This window comes from Orycteropus afer, unplaced genomic scaffold (genome assembly GCF_000298275.1).
Source record: "Orycteropus afer afer isolate SDZICR_OR568_19922 unplaced genomic scaffold, OryAfe1.0 scaffold00062, whole genome shotgun sequence".
NCBI classification, from domain to species: domain Eukaryota; kingdom Metazoa; phylum Chordata; class Mammalia; order Tubulidentata; family Orycteropodidae; genus Orycteropus; species Orycteropus afer.
This window is the reverse complement of record NW_006921649.1, coordinates 12849039-12867829: the sequence shown is the minus strand read 5'-3', so window position 1 is coordinate 12867829 and position 18791 is coordinate 12849039. Positions and strand designations below refer to the sequence as shown.

The 18791-nt window shown below is 44.3% G+C and overlaps 1 protein-coding gene across 1 annotated transcript in view; it reads left to right on the top strand.

Annotated features, from left to right (window-relative positions):
• Window positions 1-18791, top strand: part of SH3PXD2B (SH3 and PX domains 2B) — a 150747-nt gene that overhangs the window by 101439 nt on the left and 30517 nt on the right. The window contains exons 6-7 of the mRNA XM_007939775.2: window positions 5357-5382; window positions 17247-17381. Of these exons, the coding sequence (XP_007937966.1) occupies window positions 5357-5382; window positions 17247-17381 (161 nt within the window). The remainder of the gene's footprint in view (window positions 1-5356; window positions 5383-17246; window positions 17382-18791) is intronic.

The following is an 18791-nucleotide window of genomic DNA, read 5'->3' as shown; positions in this document are numbered from 1 at the left end:
AAAAAGAAAGATACAGAATAAGTACAAATGTAACAGTATTGGATCTGTAGCACATCCTGGCTAATATTTCTGTGCTTGTGGTCTTTAGTGTTTCCCAAATTTTTAATTGACCTAAGAAGACATGGTGAAATATTCTCAGAGCACCTTTGTCTCTAATTCTCCTGGGCTTTCAGAATTAAATTGCTGGTAGCCTCTGGCTTCAGTTATAATTTCTAGCCAGTGAGAATCAATGTATATGGAGCTTAAAAAAAAAAAAAAAGCATTGTGGAGCTAATAGTGTTCTATTTCCATGTCATTCTAACACAGTACTGCTAGATAAGGATTGTTGCACCCATTTTACAGATGTGAAAGCTGAGACTCAGAATAATGAAGAGACTAGCCCTCGATCACTCAGTTTGGAAGAGGTGAAGATGAATTTTTCCAGGTCTCCCTGAGTCTAAGCCTTAAGCTCTGAGCAGCTTCCCACATGAGGGACAACATAGCTGGGTAGAAGGAACCCAGGTTTGGAATCTGATACACCTAGGTTTAAATCTTGCCTCCACCACTCGTAAGCTATCTAGCCTCTGTGACTTCACCTCTGGGCCTCAGTTGTCTCCATTGTGAAATGGGAATAGCAGCACTCCTAGGAGTTGTGGTGGCATAGTGCCTAAGGCATCTATCTGATTGATAACCAGAAGGCTGGAGGTTCAAACCCACCAGCCACTCCTTGGAAGGAAGATTGGGCAATCTACGTCCATAGAAATATCACCTGGGAAACCCAAGAAGGGGTCACTATGAGTTGAATCGACTCGATAGCAGTGAATTTGGTTTTTGGTTTGGTTTAGGGGTTGTAGTGAAGATTAGAATTGGATGACTGGCATGAGGAAAAATTCTAAGAATTTGCCAAGTGCTCAGAAAGTGGTGGCTTCCCTCTTTGAACACCCACCCATAGCTGCTTTTACCCCAGGTTCTACTTCTTAACAGTTGATTAATATGCCCAGCTTGATACACACTCAGCAACAAAAATTGCTTGGACCATTTTAAGCTGGGTAAACTTGGGTGTTTCTTGCCTTGAGCCCCAGTTTCCTCTTTCGTAAGGTAGACCTAATACCTCCCGCACAGCATTGTTGGGGGATCAAAGGAGAAAATGTAAGGAGAAGCACCACAGATGTTGCTTACTGCCCAAGGGCAGGAGGAAGAACACCAGCCACCAGAGGGAGAGAACCGACCCTATGTGTGGGTTCCTCAGGCTGCTGGGTTCAGCCATCTCCAGGTTATCTTCAACCTCATCTCCATGCCCAAAGATCTTAACTTTGAGGGTAGATCATGGGCCACTTGGAGAATCCAGTGAAAGGTTTCTTCCCTCTCCCTGGAAAAATGCCCACAGTGTCAGGAGGTCCTCAGTTTTGCTGAATCCCATCTGTGGACCTAGGTTGAAAACCCTGGCTCTGATGGCCCTGTCAGTGTGGATGCTCTGATATCTTTGGTCGCTTTCCTGGTGAGGGTAATAGAATGGGTTCCCAGACTCTGAGTAAGCATCAGATCTACTTATCAGTGTAAGTAGATAGGTGAGAGCCAGGGCCAGCTGCTGTGCTTTAGAAGAGTGTGTGTGGTCTTCATTCAGGAAAGAAAGGCTCTTAGGGAAAGGGGACATGAGGGAGCCGGAAAGTTGGAGCGGCTACAAGCTGACTTGGTCACTCTCCCTGGCTTCCTTGCTTTGGTGGCTGCAGTAGTACTTTCCCCACTTGCTGGCTGGCTTGGGCTTGTAGAAATAGCACAGGACCAGGAGTGCTAGATACAGTGCTGCCCTTGCCAGGAGGGCCTGCATTGCTCATCCATTCAGCAAACAGGAATTGAAGGGGTATAGGTTCCAAGCCCAGTGCTGGGCACTGGAACATAGACAAGCACAACAGATGCAGCCCCTATGCCTGCGGGAAGCATACAGTCTGGGGACAAGGCCATATCCACAGCACCCCCACCCTTTCTGCTTCAGTTACCTCATCTGTAAAATGAGATCGTGTCAGCTGGCTTACCCTATTACGGGGTCACACCAAAAAAAAACAAACAAAAACTCATGTCAACAAGTCAGATCCGACTCATAGCGACCCCTCCTTGGGTTTCCGAGGTGATATCACTATGGAAGTATATTGCCCAACCTTCCTTCTGAGGAGTGGCTGGTGGGTTTGAACTGCCAGCCTTCTGGTTAGCAGTCAATATGCCTTAGGCACTATGCTACCAAAGCTCCTATTACGGGATCACAGGAAAGATAAAATAAAATAACAAGTGGGAAGATGAGGAAGTGATCAAAAATTAGTTTTTTAGAGATTGAGGCTGAAATTTCTAGTGATCTCTTCTGGGAATTACATTGATAATTCTAAGGATAGACCTTTTCATCAGTTTCCTGGGGTTAGAATTTTATTTGGATTCTTTTAAGGAGAGTCCATTTCCTCATTTCTTAAACAGGAATAATAATACCTACTTCACAAAATTATGGTGAAGCATGGATATATGTGATGGGCTTAGCAGAGTGCTTGGCACATAGTAGGTTTACAGTGAATTTTCAGTATTCTTCTGCCTGCTGTACGAGATGGTCACACAGAGAAGATAATCAGTTATGGATTTGTTATAAGTCTCTGTAAGGAGTTGAGTACAATAGTGGAAATGTTTTTTCTCATGTGGGAAGACTGGTCTTTCCTCATGGCCTTCAAGAAGCTGAGGAGGGGAGTTTCACACTCACACTCCAAGCTTCCCACATTATTCTGCCCAACCTCTCTGTGTAAAGGGATAAGGACAAGGTCGGTTCATTCAAGTTCCCAGTGACAACCACCTGACTTGGGAGTCCTGGAGAAACAAGCCCAGTTCCTGCCTTCAGGTGGCTCTGAGGGCTAGTGGGCATTTCTTGAGCCAGAAAGATCCAAGCTGGTATTGGCATGATGGTTACAGACTAAGAGGCTCCGGGTTCCAGGATAATCATAGTTGGAAGGGAAAGATCTCTTTGCTCACTTTCCTATTGATTTTAGTGCTTTTATTATGATCCAAATGGGCTCTTTCAGTATTAAGGAGATTGGTCTTTGCCATATCCATGACAAATATTTGCCCCTTTCATTGAAATTTATGTTTTGTTTCTGAATTTTTATGATGGGTGTAAGTTTTATGCTTTTGTAAAGTCAAATCTGGTGACCATTTTTCATTTGTGACTTATTTCATTGCTTTTAGGCTTAGAGGGGTAATGACCATTCAGACACAAGATAAATGTTCACATTGGTTGTTTTCTAGTTGTTTTGTGGTTTGAGTATTCTTTTAATATTTTCTCGTTAAATCAGTTAGAATTCATTTTCATGTATGCCATAAAATGAGAATAAAATTTTTTTTCTTAATTTAGAAACTTTTGACCAACTAGAAAAACTCTTTGCTCCATTCATTTGAAAAATAGCAATAGTAATAGTAATGCCACCTGTAGTTTTTAATGATCATTTGCTGTTCCTGCCCCCAGTGTACTTCTGCATATGTGGGAAAGGCTGTATGAGCATGTAGAATTATGTACATACACATGTACACACACATACAAGCATACTGACCAAACATCCACTAAAAATACAAAACCTAACCAAGTCAGTGCCCAAAAAATCAGAAAGAAACATCTGACATAAGCTAACCAGCATTGAGCTGAAATACATGTATCTGGTCCCAGGAATCTTTCTCAAAGGAAGGGGAAGGTTCATGTCTCTCTTTGTCCCTTTATTGTTGTGTGACCTTGGACAAATGATTTGACATCTCTGAGCCTCTATTTGGTCATGAGTAAAATGAACACAGCTAATCTAGCTCACCTGAAAGGTTGCAGTTCAGACCTACCCAGCAGCACCACAAAAGAAAGGCCTGGTAATCTGCTTCCCTAAAGATTACAGCCAAGAAAACCCTACGGAGCTCAGTTCTCCTCTAACCCTTGGAGTCTCCATGAGTTAGAGTTGACTTAGAAGGCAACAGGTTTTGTTTTGATAACCTAGCTCATTTCTTGGTTATGAGGTTTCTGCCCGTAGGGGATAGTGTCTGGCACATGGCCAGCGCTTACCTAGTGGGGCCTTCCTATCTGTAAGCCAAGCTTTGAAGAGAAAAATTCTACTCAGGAAGGAAGGGAAGGAGGTTGCCAAGAGCCTGAGAGGTGGCTCTGAGGCCAAAGCAGGCAGTTGGCCCTTAACTGGACCCTGGCTATTGATTACGGGAATGATGAACTCAGTGGGGTTGGTCTCTTCGTCAAAGGCCCTGAAGCTCAGCCCAAATTAGGACTTGAAATGAAAATTAAGGGGCTTTCCTAGCTGGTTCCCAGGTAGGGAAATGATGGGTTCCAAAAAGCACTCTCAGAAGAGGGTTTTTGCTGCCCAGTGTAGAAAAACTTGGGAATACACCAAGCGTATTTTACAGACAGGTAATATACCTGCTTGGGCCCACACATGCTGCTGCAGCTGGAACCCAAGAGCCCCTGGGGCCTCTGCTCCAGGTGGGGTGGTGGAAACTAGCAGGTGTATGAGGCAGAGCAGGATCCCTGGATCTGAAGTAGTCCTGGTCATAGCTTGAGTCACAGAGCTGTGCCCTGTGGGGCAGCTCTGGGAGATGATGCTTTAGGTAGAAGCAGATTTAAGGAACCTTTGTTGGTGTGTTTTGTTGCCAGCAGCCCTGAGAAGGATTTCACCCACAGGAAGGTCCAGGGTGGTGGTCAGGAGAGTGAGCTCTAGCCAGACTTCTGGGTTGAAATCCTGGGCAAGATATTCACCTCTCTAGGACTCAGTTTCCCCATCTGTGAAATGGAGTACCTTCAAAGGGTGGTTGTGGGGATTCAGTGACTCAGTCCAGGTATGGCATTTGGGCGGGACTCAGTGCACAGTGAGTCCTCAGAACTGTGAGCCAGAGTATTCCACTATTATCCTCATACTTCCTCACACAGAGCTTGCAACATTTAACCCCACTGAGGAAACATCTGGCCAGAGAACATCATCCCCAGCCCAGCCCAGCCAGGGTCTGCTGTTCCTCCCCCCAGAGACACAGACATGCAGCCCCAGACTGCTACCATTGGCTCAGTTCTCTCCTCCTCTCCTGAGGTTGCATTTGAGAGTATGATCACTTAGTGACTAAAAACCCAGACCTTACAATCAAACATTTCCCCAAATGGAGTGGAGGCATTTGTCCCCAGAGTGCCAGAGCACTTGATCAAAGGAGAAAATGAAGAGGAATTTGTTCTTTCTTACGGAATCTGGGCTCTTGAGATTGGTGTGGATGTTGAAGCGACGTTGTGGGATTGAGAATCTCAGTGTTTTAAAAAAATACTCATGTCAATACAAACAGTACTGACTGCCCTTTCCCACTCTACTTCTTTCCTATACAGGGACCACATTGGAAAAAAGAAATCTGGTAAGAATGACATTTTCCATTGTCTTCTATTCATTCAATGTTCAACACATATTGAGCACCTACTATATGCTGGGTCCTGAGTGCCACACTGGGGATGCAGTGATGTGGGTAGATAGATGGATGGATGGATGGACAGATGGATGGACCGACAGACAGATGGATGCTTGACTGGTTGATACCCCATCCCCAACCAAAAATTGGGATTTGTGGTTGTTTCATTTTATACCAAAAGATTACAAAGTGGCTGAGACGTGGTATCTTTCCCAGAGAATGCCTTGGTGGAGTAGGAAAGACAGACATCTTTCTAACCATGCCATAGGGTATGAAATGCCTTTGTACTGCTTTATACAAAATAATTGCAATAGCTTCGACCTAAGAGCATTCTTCCCTGGAGGGGGTGAGAAAAGAAGGGCTCTGGATCTTGAAGAATGAGCAGGGGCTTTCCGCACTGCTGAGGACATTCTGGGCTGAGGGGATGGCATGTGCACAGGCTGGGAGGTGGGAATGCACAGTAGATTTGGGTCTGATCCATTCAGCATCTTCAGCCATCAGCTCCAGCCTCTACTTCCTTCAGTTGGCCACTGGTCTGAGCAATGAATAGTGCTATTTCAAATAGTTCCCATCCTCACTGCCACCCTCTGTGAATCAAATTATCTTCCTTCCTAACAATCTTTCTGTTCCCTGGACAATATGACTCTTTTATCTAGAGTAATAATGAGAAAAGAGAAGGTAGGAAATTGGGTATGAACAAAGTGACTGGAGTTGTTGCAGGCTTGGAGTTAATAAATTTAGATTAACAGAGGCCCAGCCTTTTCTTCCTGTGACCTGAGATCATCCCTCATGTCTGCAGTGGCCCTGGCCCATACCACACTTGGGCCCAATGTAGTCTTCAGAGCTTCCAGAATTCTAAGTTCTTTTAGATATTCCTAGGACTCCTAGGAAATTTAAGGGAGTTGATGAGGACATACAGACGATCAGAGATCCCAAAAGTGAAAAAGAATGCCACCTCTCATGGGCCTAGGTGTCCTCAGCTATAAAATGGGGATAATAATAGTAATATACCTTGTACAGTTGTTGTTGTTGTTGTTGTTATGTGCCGTTGAGTCAGACCTGACTCATAGCAACCCCTCCTTGGGTTTCCGAGGCAGTATCACTATGGAAGTAGGTTGCCCAACCTTCCTTCTGAAGAGTGGCTGGTGTTTGAACTGCCAGCCTTCTGGTTAGCAGTCAAGTGCCTTAGCACTATGCTACCAGAGCTCCTCTTATATGGTTAGGATTTACAATATGTGTAAAGCACTTAGAACAGTGCCTGATATGGTATAAGCAATATATGTTTGCTGCTATTTTTACTCTTAACACTATTGCTGCTGCTATTACTTCAAAGCACACAGATGTCCCTGACCAACATCAGTAGCAGTTCCAAATTCAAAACCTTTGGTCCTTATCCTGTCCTCTGGGTATAGGGCCTCTGGTCATTCTTGGAAGGAAGACTAGAGAGAAACTAGATCTCTTGCCTCAAAGTATGGCATTTGCAATTAACTTTGACCTTGTCCCACCCAGTCTGTTTACAAGTCTACTTTCTTATTTAATGGGTACTGACCAGAGCGTTGGTATCCTGCTAAAGCTGCAAATAGTTCTTGAGCCCCAGGGATAATTATACGTTTCTTAGAAAAGAGGAGAGAGAAATGGAGCCTGCCACTCTGGGCTGGTCATGGGGTTTCTGGTTTTGAGTGTGCAGAGACTCTTTCCCTGGAAGGAACTAGCTAGGGAGGGAGAAGAACGAGACAGCTCTGGTCTGTGAATATAGAGTTGTCTGGTTGGAACTGGCTTGATGAGGGGACTTGTCTGGAAAAGAGAGAAGAAGCTCTAATTTGTGGTGACCACTGTTACATCATTGACCTGCAATGATGGGGGATGGATTTATTTATAGTTCAATGGTGTAGAAAATAGCATCTTTCCTATTCAGACTAAGGACTCATGCTGGGATTAGCCTTGCTTTTTTCTCTACCTTTGAACACTTCCTCTATTTTAGAACCAGCTTTCTTGATTGAATTTTGAAAGGATTTAAGGTTGAAAGCTCAAGCCCTGAGATTTCTTTTCCAGTACTCTGAGTTTGAGAAGGCTTATCTGTTGACAGCATTTCCCAGTCATGGCTGGCTAACTCCTATAGACTTTGGCTAATGTGGTCTCAAATTCTGCTGATCCTACAGGAAAAAATCCTCCCACCAAAACTTAACAGACTCTCTGATTTCCTTCCTGATTTTTCTGCCTTTTACTTATTGAAGTAATCTCTCCTTTACTGATATTTTCACCAAGACTGGCAATATAGTGAATTTCTGGAAAACAAATCCTACTTTATAACACCCATTATTTTAAAAATTAATTATGTTATCATGAAGGAAAAAAAATCCCCAATAGAAAACTTCTGTGATAGATCAGACACTATACATCCTAGGAATATTTGATAACACCTTCTCAATGTTAAAATCACCCTTCCGCTGTCCAATCCTTTTCCCCTGACCTTTTCTTTCTCTCTTATTTCCTACTGGGCTGCAGGAATGCCTAAGAATCCTTTGACTTCACCCTGGCAATTTGTAGAACTTAGCCACATGCATCAACTTTTGGTTTGCAATTACCATGCTTTCTTTGAGTTTGAGTTTATAGAGCTTGGCTGCAATATTATACTCCACCAGTAGGTGTCTCTACCTGACACCTAACTGGCCTCAAGTCTGGATTGAAATTTAGTAGAGCAAATAATTTGAGAAGCATATAGGATTGGAGGAATACTCATTAACAACCTGAAACACGCAGATGACACACCTTGGTTGCTAAAAATGAAGAAGAGTTAAAGCATTTACTGATGAAGATCAAAGACTACAGCCTTCAGTATGAATTACATCTCAACATAAAGAAAACAAAAATCCTCACGTCTGGGCCAATAAGCAACATCATGAAAAAAGGAGAAAAGATTGAAGATGTCAAGAATTTAATTTTCCTTGGATCCACAATTAATACCATGGAAGCAGCAGTCAAGAAATCAAACAGCGTAGCATATTGCACTGGGCAAATCAACTGCAAAAGTCCTCTTTAGAGTGTTAAGCAGCAAAGATATCACTTTGAAGACTGAGGTGTCCCTGACCTAAGCCATAGTATTTTCATTTGCATGTGAAAGCTGGACAGTGAATAAGGAAAACTGTAGAAGAATTGATGCATTTGCGTTATAGTGTTGGTGAAGAAAATTGAGTATACCGTGGGCTGCCAGAAGAACAAACAAATCTGTCTTGGAAGAAGTACAGCCAGGATGCTTCTTAGAAGCAAGAATGGCCAGACTTCATCTCTAGTACTTTGGTCATGTTATCAGGAGGGACTAGTCCCTGGAGAAGGATATTACGCTTGTTTAAGGAGAGGGTAAGCAAAAAAGAGGAAGATTCTTGCAAAAATGGTGTGAGGCAGCATCTTCTAACCCCTTGTAACTTCATGATGGAGAGAGAATCACCACAGTAGCATCAGCCCAAAGCTGATTCCTGTGAGGCAGAGGTCAGACATGCCACCTCTAACCTTTTCTTCTGACACCAACTATCCCTCCAACGGCACTCTCCACATCTCTGCTAGGTTCAATAATTCATTGCAGTGGCCACACAGAACTCACAGACAATACTCAGGATTATGGGGCTTATTAGGGAAGTAACAGGTTACAATTCAGGATCAGAAACAATTCGGGATACAGTTCATCAGTCAGGACAGCTTCTTCCCAGCCATACCATAGGCAAGCTTCTCTGGCCCTCGGGCTCTGCCCTGCTTGGGCCAGTGTTCCAGAGCTCTTCTAGCTTTGCCAGTAGGCATCCAGAGAGGCATCCCACTCTGCCGGCAGCCTCCAGCTCAAAGGCACTCAGCTGTTTTGCTCTGTGGGCCAGAAAGGCCACCGCTGTCTCGTGTCGGTCTCTTGGTCCTACTGCCTCTGCTGCCACCACCTCTCTGCTGTCTCAGCAAAGTATTACAGCTTTTCTCTTTCTTTCCTGGGTCAGGGAGGTCTAGCACAGGGATCTCAGATCCAAGGATGCACTCCACTCTTGACTGTTCTTTCTTGATGGTAGTGGGATTCTCCCCTTTTTCCACCTCTGGGATGGCTCCTTTTAAACCTAGTAAGATGACAAAATGGACCAATCCTCACGTTAGGGTTCCATACACCTTATTCAGGAGCTCTGGTAGCATAGTGGCTAAAGCACTTGACTGCTAACCAGAAGGCTGGCGGTTCAAACCCACCAGTCACTCCTCGGAAGGAAGGTTGGGCAATCCTACTTCCGTAGTGATACTGCCTCAGAAACCCAAGGAGGGGTCGCTATGAGTCAGGGCCGACTCGACGGCACATAACAACAACAACAACACACCTTATTCACACAGTCCCATCCCCACAAGGATGCCATATATCTTATTTAAATTAGTAGCAAGCTATCCAGTCCCCTTGGTGGGCCACAAGCACCTCACACTTGCACAGTTCCATCCAGTCACCTGGTGGGGGTCACAAAGACCATGCCTAGAAGAACCATATTAAGTAATTCACTCCACCACAACCCTCGACAAAATGGATTGATAACAGTTATTATAGCAGTGGGCTCAAGCATAGCCCATTGTGAGTATGGCACAGAACTGGGTGGGCAGTGTTTGGTTCTGTTGTACATAGAATCACTGTGTCGAATCCCACTCGACAGCACATAACTATAGCAATAGTTGTTGTTGTTGTTATGCCACTATGCTACCAGAGCTCCTGCAATAGTAGATCAAATGAATTAGGTCCTCTTTCATCATTTTGGTAACTTGAATACTGTGGATAAAATAAAGACAATTTTCCCTGGAAGAGCTGTGCTAAAAGTTTAAAAAGCAGTTCCATGTATTCTCTTCTGAATCACTTTATGACCAAAGAAAAAAAACCTCACTGCCATCTAATCGATTTGACTCACAGCGACCCCTCCTTGGGTTTTTGAGATGGTATCTCTCAGAAATAGATTGCCCAATCTTCCTTCTGAGGAGTGGCTGGTAGGTTTGAACTGCCAGCCTTCTAGTTAGCAGTCAAATGCCTTAGGCACTATGCCACCAGAGCTCCCCCACTTTATGACAGGGAACTGCAATCTAAAAGCCATAACTGTGTATGAACAGAAAGGTGATATAAGGCTCAGACCTGGCCCCAGAGCAAGCCTTAGAGAAAGTGCTAGCCCTGAGCCCTGTACTATTACCACTGCACCAAGTCAGTTCCAACTCACTACCACATAGGGTTTCCAAAGCTGTAAATCATTATGGAAGCAGACTGCCACATCTTTCTCCCATAGAACAGCTGGTGGGTTCAAACCACTGACCTCTTGGTTAACAGCCAAATGCTTTAACCACTGCATCACCAGGGCTCCTTGATCTGCTCATACCACCCCAGAATCCCAAACCTTGATCTCTGGCCTCCTCATTTCCTGGCTTCACATCGTGATTTCCTGGATTTCACTGCTTGTAGTTACGCCAAGCCCCTTTGGCAGACAGGTTAGGACAGTTGGTGCTGAATGAATAATTTCGGTCCATTGTTCAGAATCCTAAAAATCTGCATGTGGTACAGCTGTGTCACTGTCAGTTGTTAAAACTGGGTAGCAGCAGTTAAACATTTTGGACCGAATAACTTGGCTTTGCCTGGGGCCTGACTTAACCTGGGCCTCTATTCCTACTAATAAGCAAAAAGGACATCTTTGGTTGTCCATAGATGGAAAGGTACCTATTGATAACTGTCAGCACTGTGTGCTCCCAAGAGGAATCCTAGAGTTTTGTATAGAGTAGGAAGGGTTTCTAGAAGTGTCTCCATCCTTTGTTTATCCACTCCACAAATGTCTGTTGGACATCTGTGCTAGGTAGTTGAGTGAACAAGAGAGACCTGGTTATGCATTCAACGAACATTTATTAAACACCTGCTGTGTGTGTGGCGGTCTCCTAGGTCCCCAGGGAATAAAACCCACTGTCATCGAGTCAATTCCAACTCATAGCAACCCCCATTGGCCTTCTGAGGCAGTAAATCTTTACAGGAATAGATTGCCTCATCTTCCTTGTGCAGAGTGGCTGGTGGGTTTGAACCGCCAACCTTCTGGTTAGCAGTCAAATGCCTTAGGCACTGTGCAACCCCAGGGAATGCAAAGGTGAATAAGATGTGAAAAGTATATTCGTAGTCTAGTAGAAAACATAGCTGTACAAACTAAAATGTTACAGGTACTGTGAGGGAAGGCATTTTAATTTCTCCTTGTGTAGGAAGTCATGTAAAGCTAAGTTTTAAAATATTTATTTGTCCATTCAAATATTTATTAAGCCCTAGTGAATGCCATCCATGTTCCAGTCCAGAGGTTGGCAAACTTTTTCTCTAAAGAACCAGATAGTAAGTATTGTAGGCATTACAAGCCACATATGGTCTTTATCACATATTTTTCTCTCTTTTTTTTTTCTTTAACAGCGTTCTAAAAACATAAAAGCTCTTCTTAGCTCCCCACCATTACAAAAACAGACCATGGGTTCATGGGCTTTTAAACAAGTGAATACAGCAGGAAACAAAAAGAGATTGGAGCTTATATTCTAGAGTGGAAAATAGACAACAAAGAGACATGTAAATGTACAGATTCTATGATACTTAAAAGAAAAAAAAGCACTATGGCAAGAAGTAAAACTGGGTAAGGCAGTACTAGAGAAGGGAGGCACTATATTATAGGGCAGTCAGGGACCATCTCATAGGTAAGATGGCATTTGATAAGGGATCAGGAGGGAGGAAGATAGGCAGATGTCTGAAGAAGACGGACCCTGACAGAGGGAATAGCAAAACCCCCCAATGGGAACATGCTTTGCATGATCAAGGAATCAAAAAAAAAAACAGAATGTAGTCACCAAAAGTAAATTTGGATTAGATATAAGTGACAGAAAACCTCAAGTAATTGTGGCTTAAACAGTATTACTTTGTTTCTTCTCAGTTCACATTCCAAAGATAGGTGGCCCAGTAGTTGATGTCTGTCTTGCTGCTCTTCCCTACATAAGCAGTGTTCCCAAGATCACCTCATGGCCCAGGATGGCTATCACTTCACATTTCAGCATGCAGGAACGAGTAAAGAAAAAGGGTAAGCTCCTGTAAGGATCCTTACTAGTAGTTGCATACAAACTTCCACTTATATCTCACTGGCTGAAACTAACTGTGAAAGAATCTTAGCTGAAACCAGGAGTTCTGTTACTATAGAAGAAGGGGAGAATGGGGGATAAGTAAGCCCTCTGTGACATATGGGGGTAGAGTGGAGGAGAGCTTTGAGAGATTATTGGAGGCAGATGGGGCAGAGCCCTGTAGGTCACTGGGGCTTTTCCTGAATGAGGTAAGGGCCACCCACTGAAGGATCTTGACCATTGAGGAGTGTGATCTGATACTCTTTTTAGAAAGATCACTCTGACTACTGTGTTGAGAACAGTCAGAAGTCAAGGCTGGTGGCGGAGACCAGTTAGGAGCCTAAGAATAGGTGGCTGCTTTGAATAAGGAGGGGAGGAGGAAGCATCCCAGGCAGAGAAAACAGCCTGTGCAAAGGCACCTTCAAGCTTTCCTGTTTTGTGAGTGTGGCAGGGATGAGATGGCCAAAAGGCAAGGCCAGAAAGATGAGCAGAGCCCATGTTGTCAGAAACTGAGAGCGCTGGAAAGCCACGGCAAGATGCTGAGCTGTGAGTTGCAAGATTAGATCAGGATTTTGAGTGAACACTCTGGCTGCAGTGGATATAAGTAAAATGTGTGCAACTGTTAATAAGAATCCTTATAGGAGAAGCATGGCCTTTTTCAACCCTTACTTGTTTCTGCTGGCTGGAATGCGCAAGTGATGGCTGGGACTGCAGCAGCGATGCCATACCATGAGATAATCTTGGGGATACTAGCCATGTCTAACAGTAAGATAGACCATCAAGCATTTGTATCACTGGAGGCCCAAACTGGAGATGCAGGGTGGAAACCAGATAAGTGTCTCCTCCCCTCCCGTGGCCCTCTCTCACACTCTGGTGCAGAGGATACAGCTCAGTGAGGGCATGAGTGAAGGTCACCAAAATTAAACCTGTGGCATTTTGAGAAAGACTCCAGCATACCACTGTACTCCAGCCTCTGGCATCCAGAAACAGCACAAAAACCCTTTGTTGGAATGATGTAGTCTGAATTTTGGGTGTGGGAAACCAGAATAGGGCATTGTAGCTCAGGGATAGAGTCGCTGCTTCTTGGCTCTGTGACCATGTTCTAGCCTTTGACCTTCCGTAGTTGAGAGTAACGAAGGGAAATGGGAGGGCCTCTGAACTGGGGGTGCCCTGAGGAGAACAGAAAAAGAGAGCTATACAAGTGACAGCAGAGAACCTCCAGGCATGAGCACAGCCATTGACTGACCCCACATCAAGCCCATAGGCTGCCTGCCTAGAAGACTTGGTGAGTACTCAGCTGGGCAGCAGGGCACATGTTTCAACCTTACTGTGAAATAGGTGCTTTTTGTCTTCTTTCTGGGAGCTCTGGTGGCATCGTGCCTAAGGCATTTGACTGCTAACCAGAAGGCTGGTGGTTCAAACCCACCAGCCACTCCTCGGAAGGAAGGTTGGGCAATCTACTTCTGTAGTGATACTGCCTCGGAAACCCAAGGAGGGGTCGCTATGAGTCGGGACCACCTCAACAGCACATAACAACAACAACAACAACACCCCCACACAGCCCACCAGAAAGACTTGGTTCAAGTCTGACTTTGTCACTAACAAGTTGTGTGACCCAAGGCCAATCATTTAATCTCCCTGAGCCTTTTGTTTCTAAATGGGAATGGCAATACCCACCTCGCCAGGTAGTTGTGTTGAAAGTTTATGTACCATGTGTAGCCTGGCATGGGCATTCATTTGGGCTACTTCCCAACCTTCTCCTGAATCTTTGTCTGATATCTTCCGCTTCTTTCCTCCCTTTCATTCTGTTCTGTAGGCATCCCCAGCTCAGAGGCCCTCCCATTTCCCTCCATTACCCTCAACGAGGGAAGGTCAAAGGCCGGAACATAGTCACAGAGCCAAGAAGCAGTGACCCTACCCCCTAGCTACAATGCTCTGTTCTGGTTTCCCACACCCAAAATTCAGACCACATCATTCTAACAAAAGGCTTTTGTGCTGCATCCAGATGTCAGGCTGAAGTAAGGTGGTGTGCTGGTAAATGTTTAACAACCAGCCCTCTTTATGGAGAAGGGGAAAAGGAGGAACCTTAATTTATAGCATTTGCCAATTTACATAGTGTAAATACTCCCACTGTGGTCAGTTTGAAGCTACCAGCAGACCACAAGACTGACTGACAACCTGTAATATGCAGATGACACCACTTTGCTTGCTGAAAGTGAAGATGACTTGAAGCACTTACTAATGATACAGCCTTCAGTGTGGATTACACTTCAACATGAAGAAAATAAAAATCCTCCCAACTGGACCAATAAGCTACATCACGATAAATCAAGGAAAGATTGAAGTTGTCAGGGATTTCATTTTACTTGGATCCACAATCAATACCCATGGAAGCAACAATCAAGAAATCAAACAACATATTGCACTGGGCACATCTGCTGCAAAAGACCTCTTTAAAGTGTTAAAGAGCAAAGATGCCACTGAAGACTAAGGTGCGCCTGACCCAAGTCATGGTATTTTCAGTACCTTCATATGCATGTGAAAGCTGGAGAATGAATTAGGAAGATTGCAGAAGAATTAATGGTTTTAAATTGTGGTGTTGGCAATGAATATTAAAGGTATCATGGACTGCTAGAAGAACAAACAAATCTGTCTTGGAGGAAGTACAGCCAGAATGTTCTTTAGAAGTGAGAATAGCCAGATTTCATCTGTCATATTTTGGTCATGTTGTGAGAAGGGACCATTCCCCGGAGGTGGATATCATGCTGGGTAAAGTAGAGGGTCAGCGCAATGGGAAAATCCTCAGTGAGATCGATTGATTCAATGGCTACAGTAATGGACTCAAACATATTAACAATTATGAGGATGGGGCAGGACTGGGCAGCATTTCATTCTGTTGTACATAGGGTCGCTCAGCTCAGGGTGAGCTGGCTTTTCAGCACACCACTCCACTGCTGTATGTATTTTGGACACAGAACTGTGGAGTTTCTATAATACTTCACTGGTTTGTAGAAATACAGAATATTTTGAATCAAGGCATTCAGAAAACAATCTAGTTGACATTGAGTTGTGTCAAGAGTATGTACTCTATAGGGTTTCCTTTTCTTTTCTTTTCTTTTTTAATTCCCTTCACCCAAATCAATATTTGCCTACCTAGCAATGTTGCCTCCCATCCCTGGTAACCAACAAAGAATGTTTCCTTGGGTTCCTAGGGTTTTCAATGGCTGATCTTTCAGAAGTCATTCACCAAGCCTTTTTTCCAAGATGCCTTTAGGTGGATTTGAACTGCTAACCCTTTGGGTAGCAGCCAAGCACATTAACCATTTGCCTACCCAGGGACTTCTCAGAAAACAGTATGAGGAAATATTTTTAATCAAAGCCACAAATGTCAGGCTGCGGTCCTACATATTTAGCCTGCTGCTGTAATAGTTGCTCAGCTGTCCACTTCTTGGAATAATCTGAACTCAGATGTCCCTTTAGTTTAAGTCACCCTTTTCAGCAATATCTTCTTCATTTCTTTATCAGATACATCTTGTTGTTTAACCAGGTGTACAGCTCCAGGAACACCACTCACATGGCATCGTTTGAAAGCCTGTCCTGGAGCACCTTCCCATTCCACTCCCTCCTCTGTGCCTCTGCCTTGGCCCAAAGCCACCATCACCTCTGCCTGATGCAGCTGCATCTCATCTCCTGCTTTTTCTCCTGCCAACCTCTGATCCATTCTCCACAGGGTGGCCGGAATTATCTTCTTAAAGCCCAGAAGTGGCTTTCTACTTCAGAGTTTGAACAAACTGCAGACTTCTTACCTTGCCCCACAGACCCTTCTGACTCGACCCCTGCCTGTGTCTGCAACATCCCTTAGCATCAGGCTCCCCTCACTCACTGAGCTGCCACCCTCAGTCTCCTTCCAGGTCCTTGAAGGCTCCACACTCTCTCTCTCCCTTGGCTCAGAGTCGACCTGCACCATCTTCATCATGACTTCTTCTCACCTCAGGTCTCTGCTATATGTTGCCTCCTTGGGGAGGTCTTGCTGGTCATGCTGTTTAATGTAGTACTCCCTTTCCATTCATTCTCTTATCATAGCATCCAGTTTGTGTCCAGCAAAGCATTTTTCACCAACTAATACTTACATAAGTATATATACTTACTGACTGGTTCTGTCTCCTGATGTGTCTGTCTCCTGATTAAGTTACTTGAGACTGAGAATCATATCTGTCTTACTTTTGTACCCCCAGGACCTAATAGGGTGTCTGGAGGCTCACTGGTGACTTCATGAATTAATATGTGAGTGATTTTGGATGGATGATGGATGGATATCTAGTTGGATGGATGATGGATGGCTGTGTAGTTGGATGGGTGATGGCTAGGTGCATAATGGCTGATGAATAGATGGAGAAAGAAGAATGAATGGGCTTTCCCACAATGCCATCTGCTTCTTAAGGGCAGGTACCATATCTGAATCAACTCTGAACTGCTATTACCTAGTACAATACCTGTACAGAATAGCCACTTGGTAAACATTTGGTGGTTGAGTGAGTAAATGAATGAAAGAATGAATGGATAAAGTTACTCTTGAGATGAATCCTATAATATCTTCCTTCTGTATTTGGAATGTCCTCCTGACCTACCTTACTTCCTGACTCCTCTCCTTTGTACATGAGAGATTGCTGCATGTGACATCTGATAGCATCTCCTGTTCACAGGGGGTGACCTGACCTCAGTGGACCCATTGGTCCTGGAGCAGTATGTTGTGGTGGCAAACTACCAGAAGCAGGAGAGCTCAGAGATCAGCCTCAGCGTGGGGCAGGTGGTGGACATCATCGAGAAGAACGAGTCAGGTAGGGACCTAAACCACCTCTCTCCTTATCCTACACTGTCACCAAGCCCCTAGAACTGTAAACAACTAGGAAACTTAGAAACTGCAATGACCAATCAAGCTGACCAGGTCCCATTCCTCCAGCTGATAGCCTCTTGAAAACCTGCCCATTTAATCATAGCACTCACATATCCCACTTGGTCTCAACTCACCAACATACTGTTGTGTCAGAGTTAATGGATTTGTTCTGAGGTTGACGTTTCATGAACATTCCTTCTGGCTTTAACGCACTTGGACACATGGGGCTGAACATTCCACTAGAAATTTGCTTCTATGAGTTTCCTTTGACTGCCTACAATCATCTTCACAAAGGCCTCTCAGCTATGGGCTCTGGTGGATGTGTCCTGCCTGTGCCCTCAGTACCCTGGCAGGGTCTAGAATGGAATTTGGCCTGGGTTTAAATCTGAATTCCAGCATTTAATAGTGATCTGGGTTGCTTTACCTTTCTGACCATCAGTTTTTTCATCTTCAAAATGAAGATGACATTGTTTCAGAGAGCTGTTGTAAGGATTAAGTGAGTTAACGCATATGAAGTGCCTAAACCTGTGCTTTTAACACACTCAACTGCCAACTAAAAAGTCGGTGGTTTGAATTTACCCAGAGCTTTCTTGGAAGAAAGACCTAATAATCTGTTTCTGACAAATCAGATAGTGAAAACCGTGGGGAGCACGGTTCTCCTCTGAGACGTATGAGGTTGTCATGATTGGGAATTGACTCTGTGGCAACTGGCCTTGTTTAAACCTGTGCTGGGCACCCAATAGGTACCCCAAAAAATGTGAGTTTCTTTCTCTTTTGCTGTCTGTAGCCACAGTGAGCACCACTGAAGGCAGAAAGCAGGGTGCATGGGATGAGCCAAAAGTCCAGAAGATCACCAGGAAAAAGTGATATAAATCCACTGGGTTTTTTGTGGCTAAAATGTGACATTGGTTATAATACCATTGGTTGTAATCACAATCTGTGTGATACTCCAGTGGCTAGTTAAGATCCAAAGACTAGGGGGAAGACATGTTTCCAGCATCATCTGAATATGACATTTGCCATTAGCCAAATGTCTGTGATCAACATTAGCCAACAAAACTCCTTCATTACTCAATATAGGAATTACTATCCTTGCTTCTCAGCTGAAGAAATCAAGACTCCAAGTGACTCAGTCACTCACCAAAGATGTCACAGCAGGTAGCAGAGCTGGGATTCCAAAGCAGTTCCCCCAGTCCTTGAGAATGAGTCTATTCCGATTGTGTGTAAACCATGAGGACAGGAGGGAGTGCTCACTCCCCCAGGCCAGACCACCAGTGTGGAGTTAGGAAGATCAGTCATACTTGGGTATCTAGGAAGGAAGAAAGGTAGGAGCCAAAATGATGGGGTGTTGGGG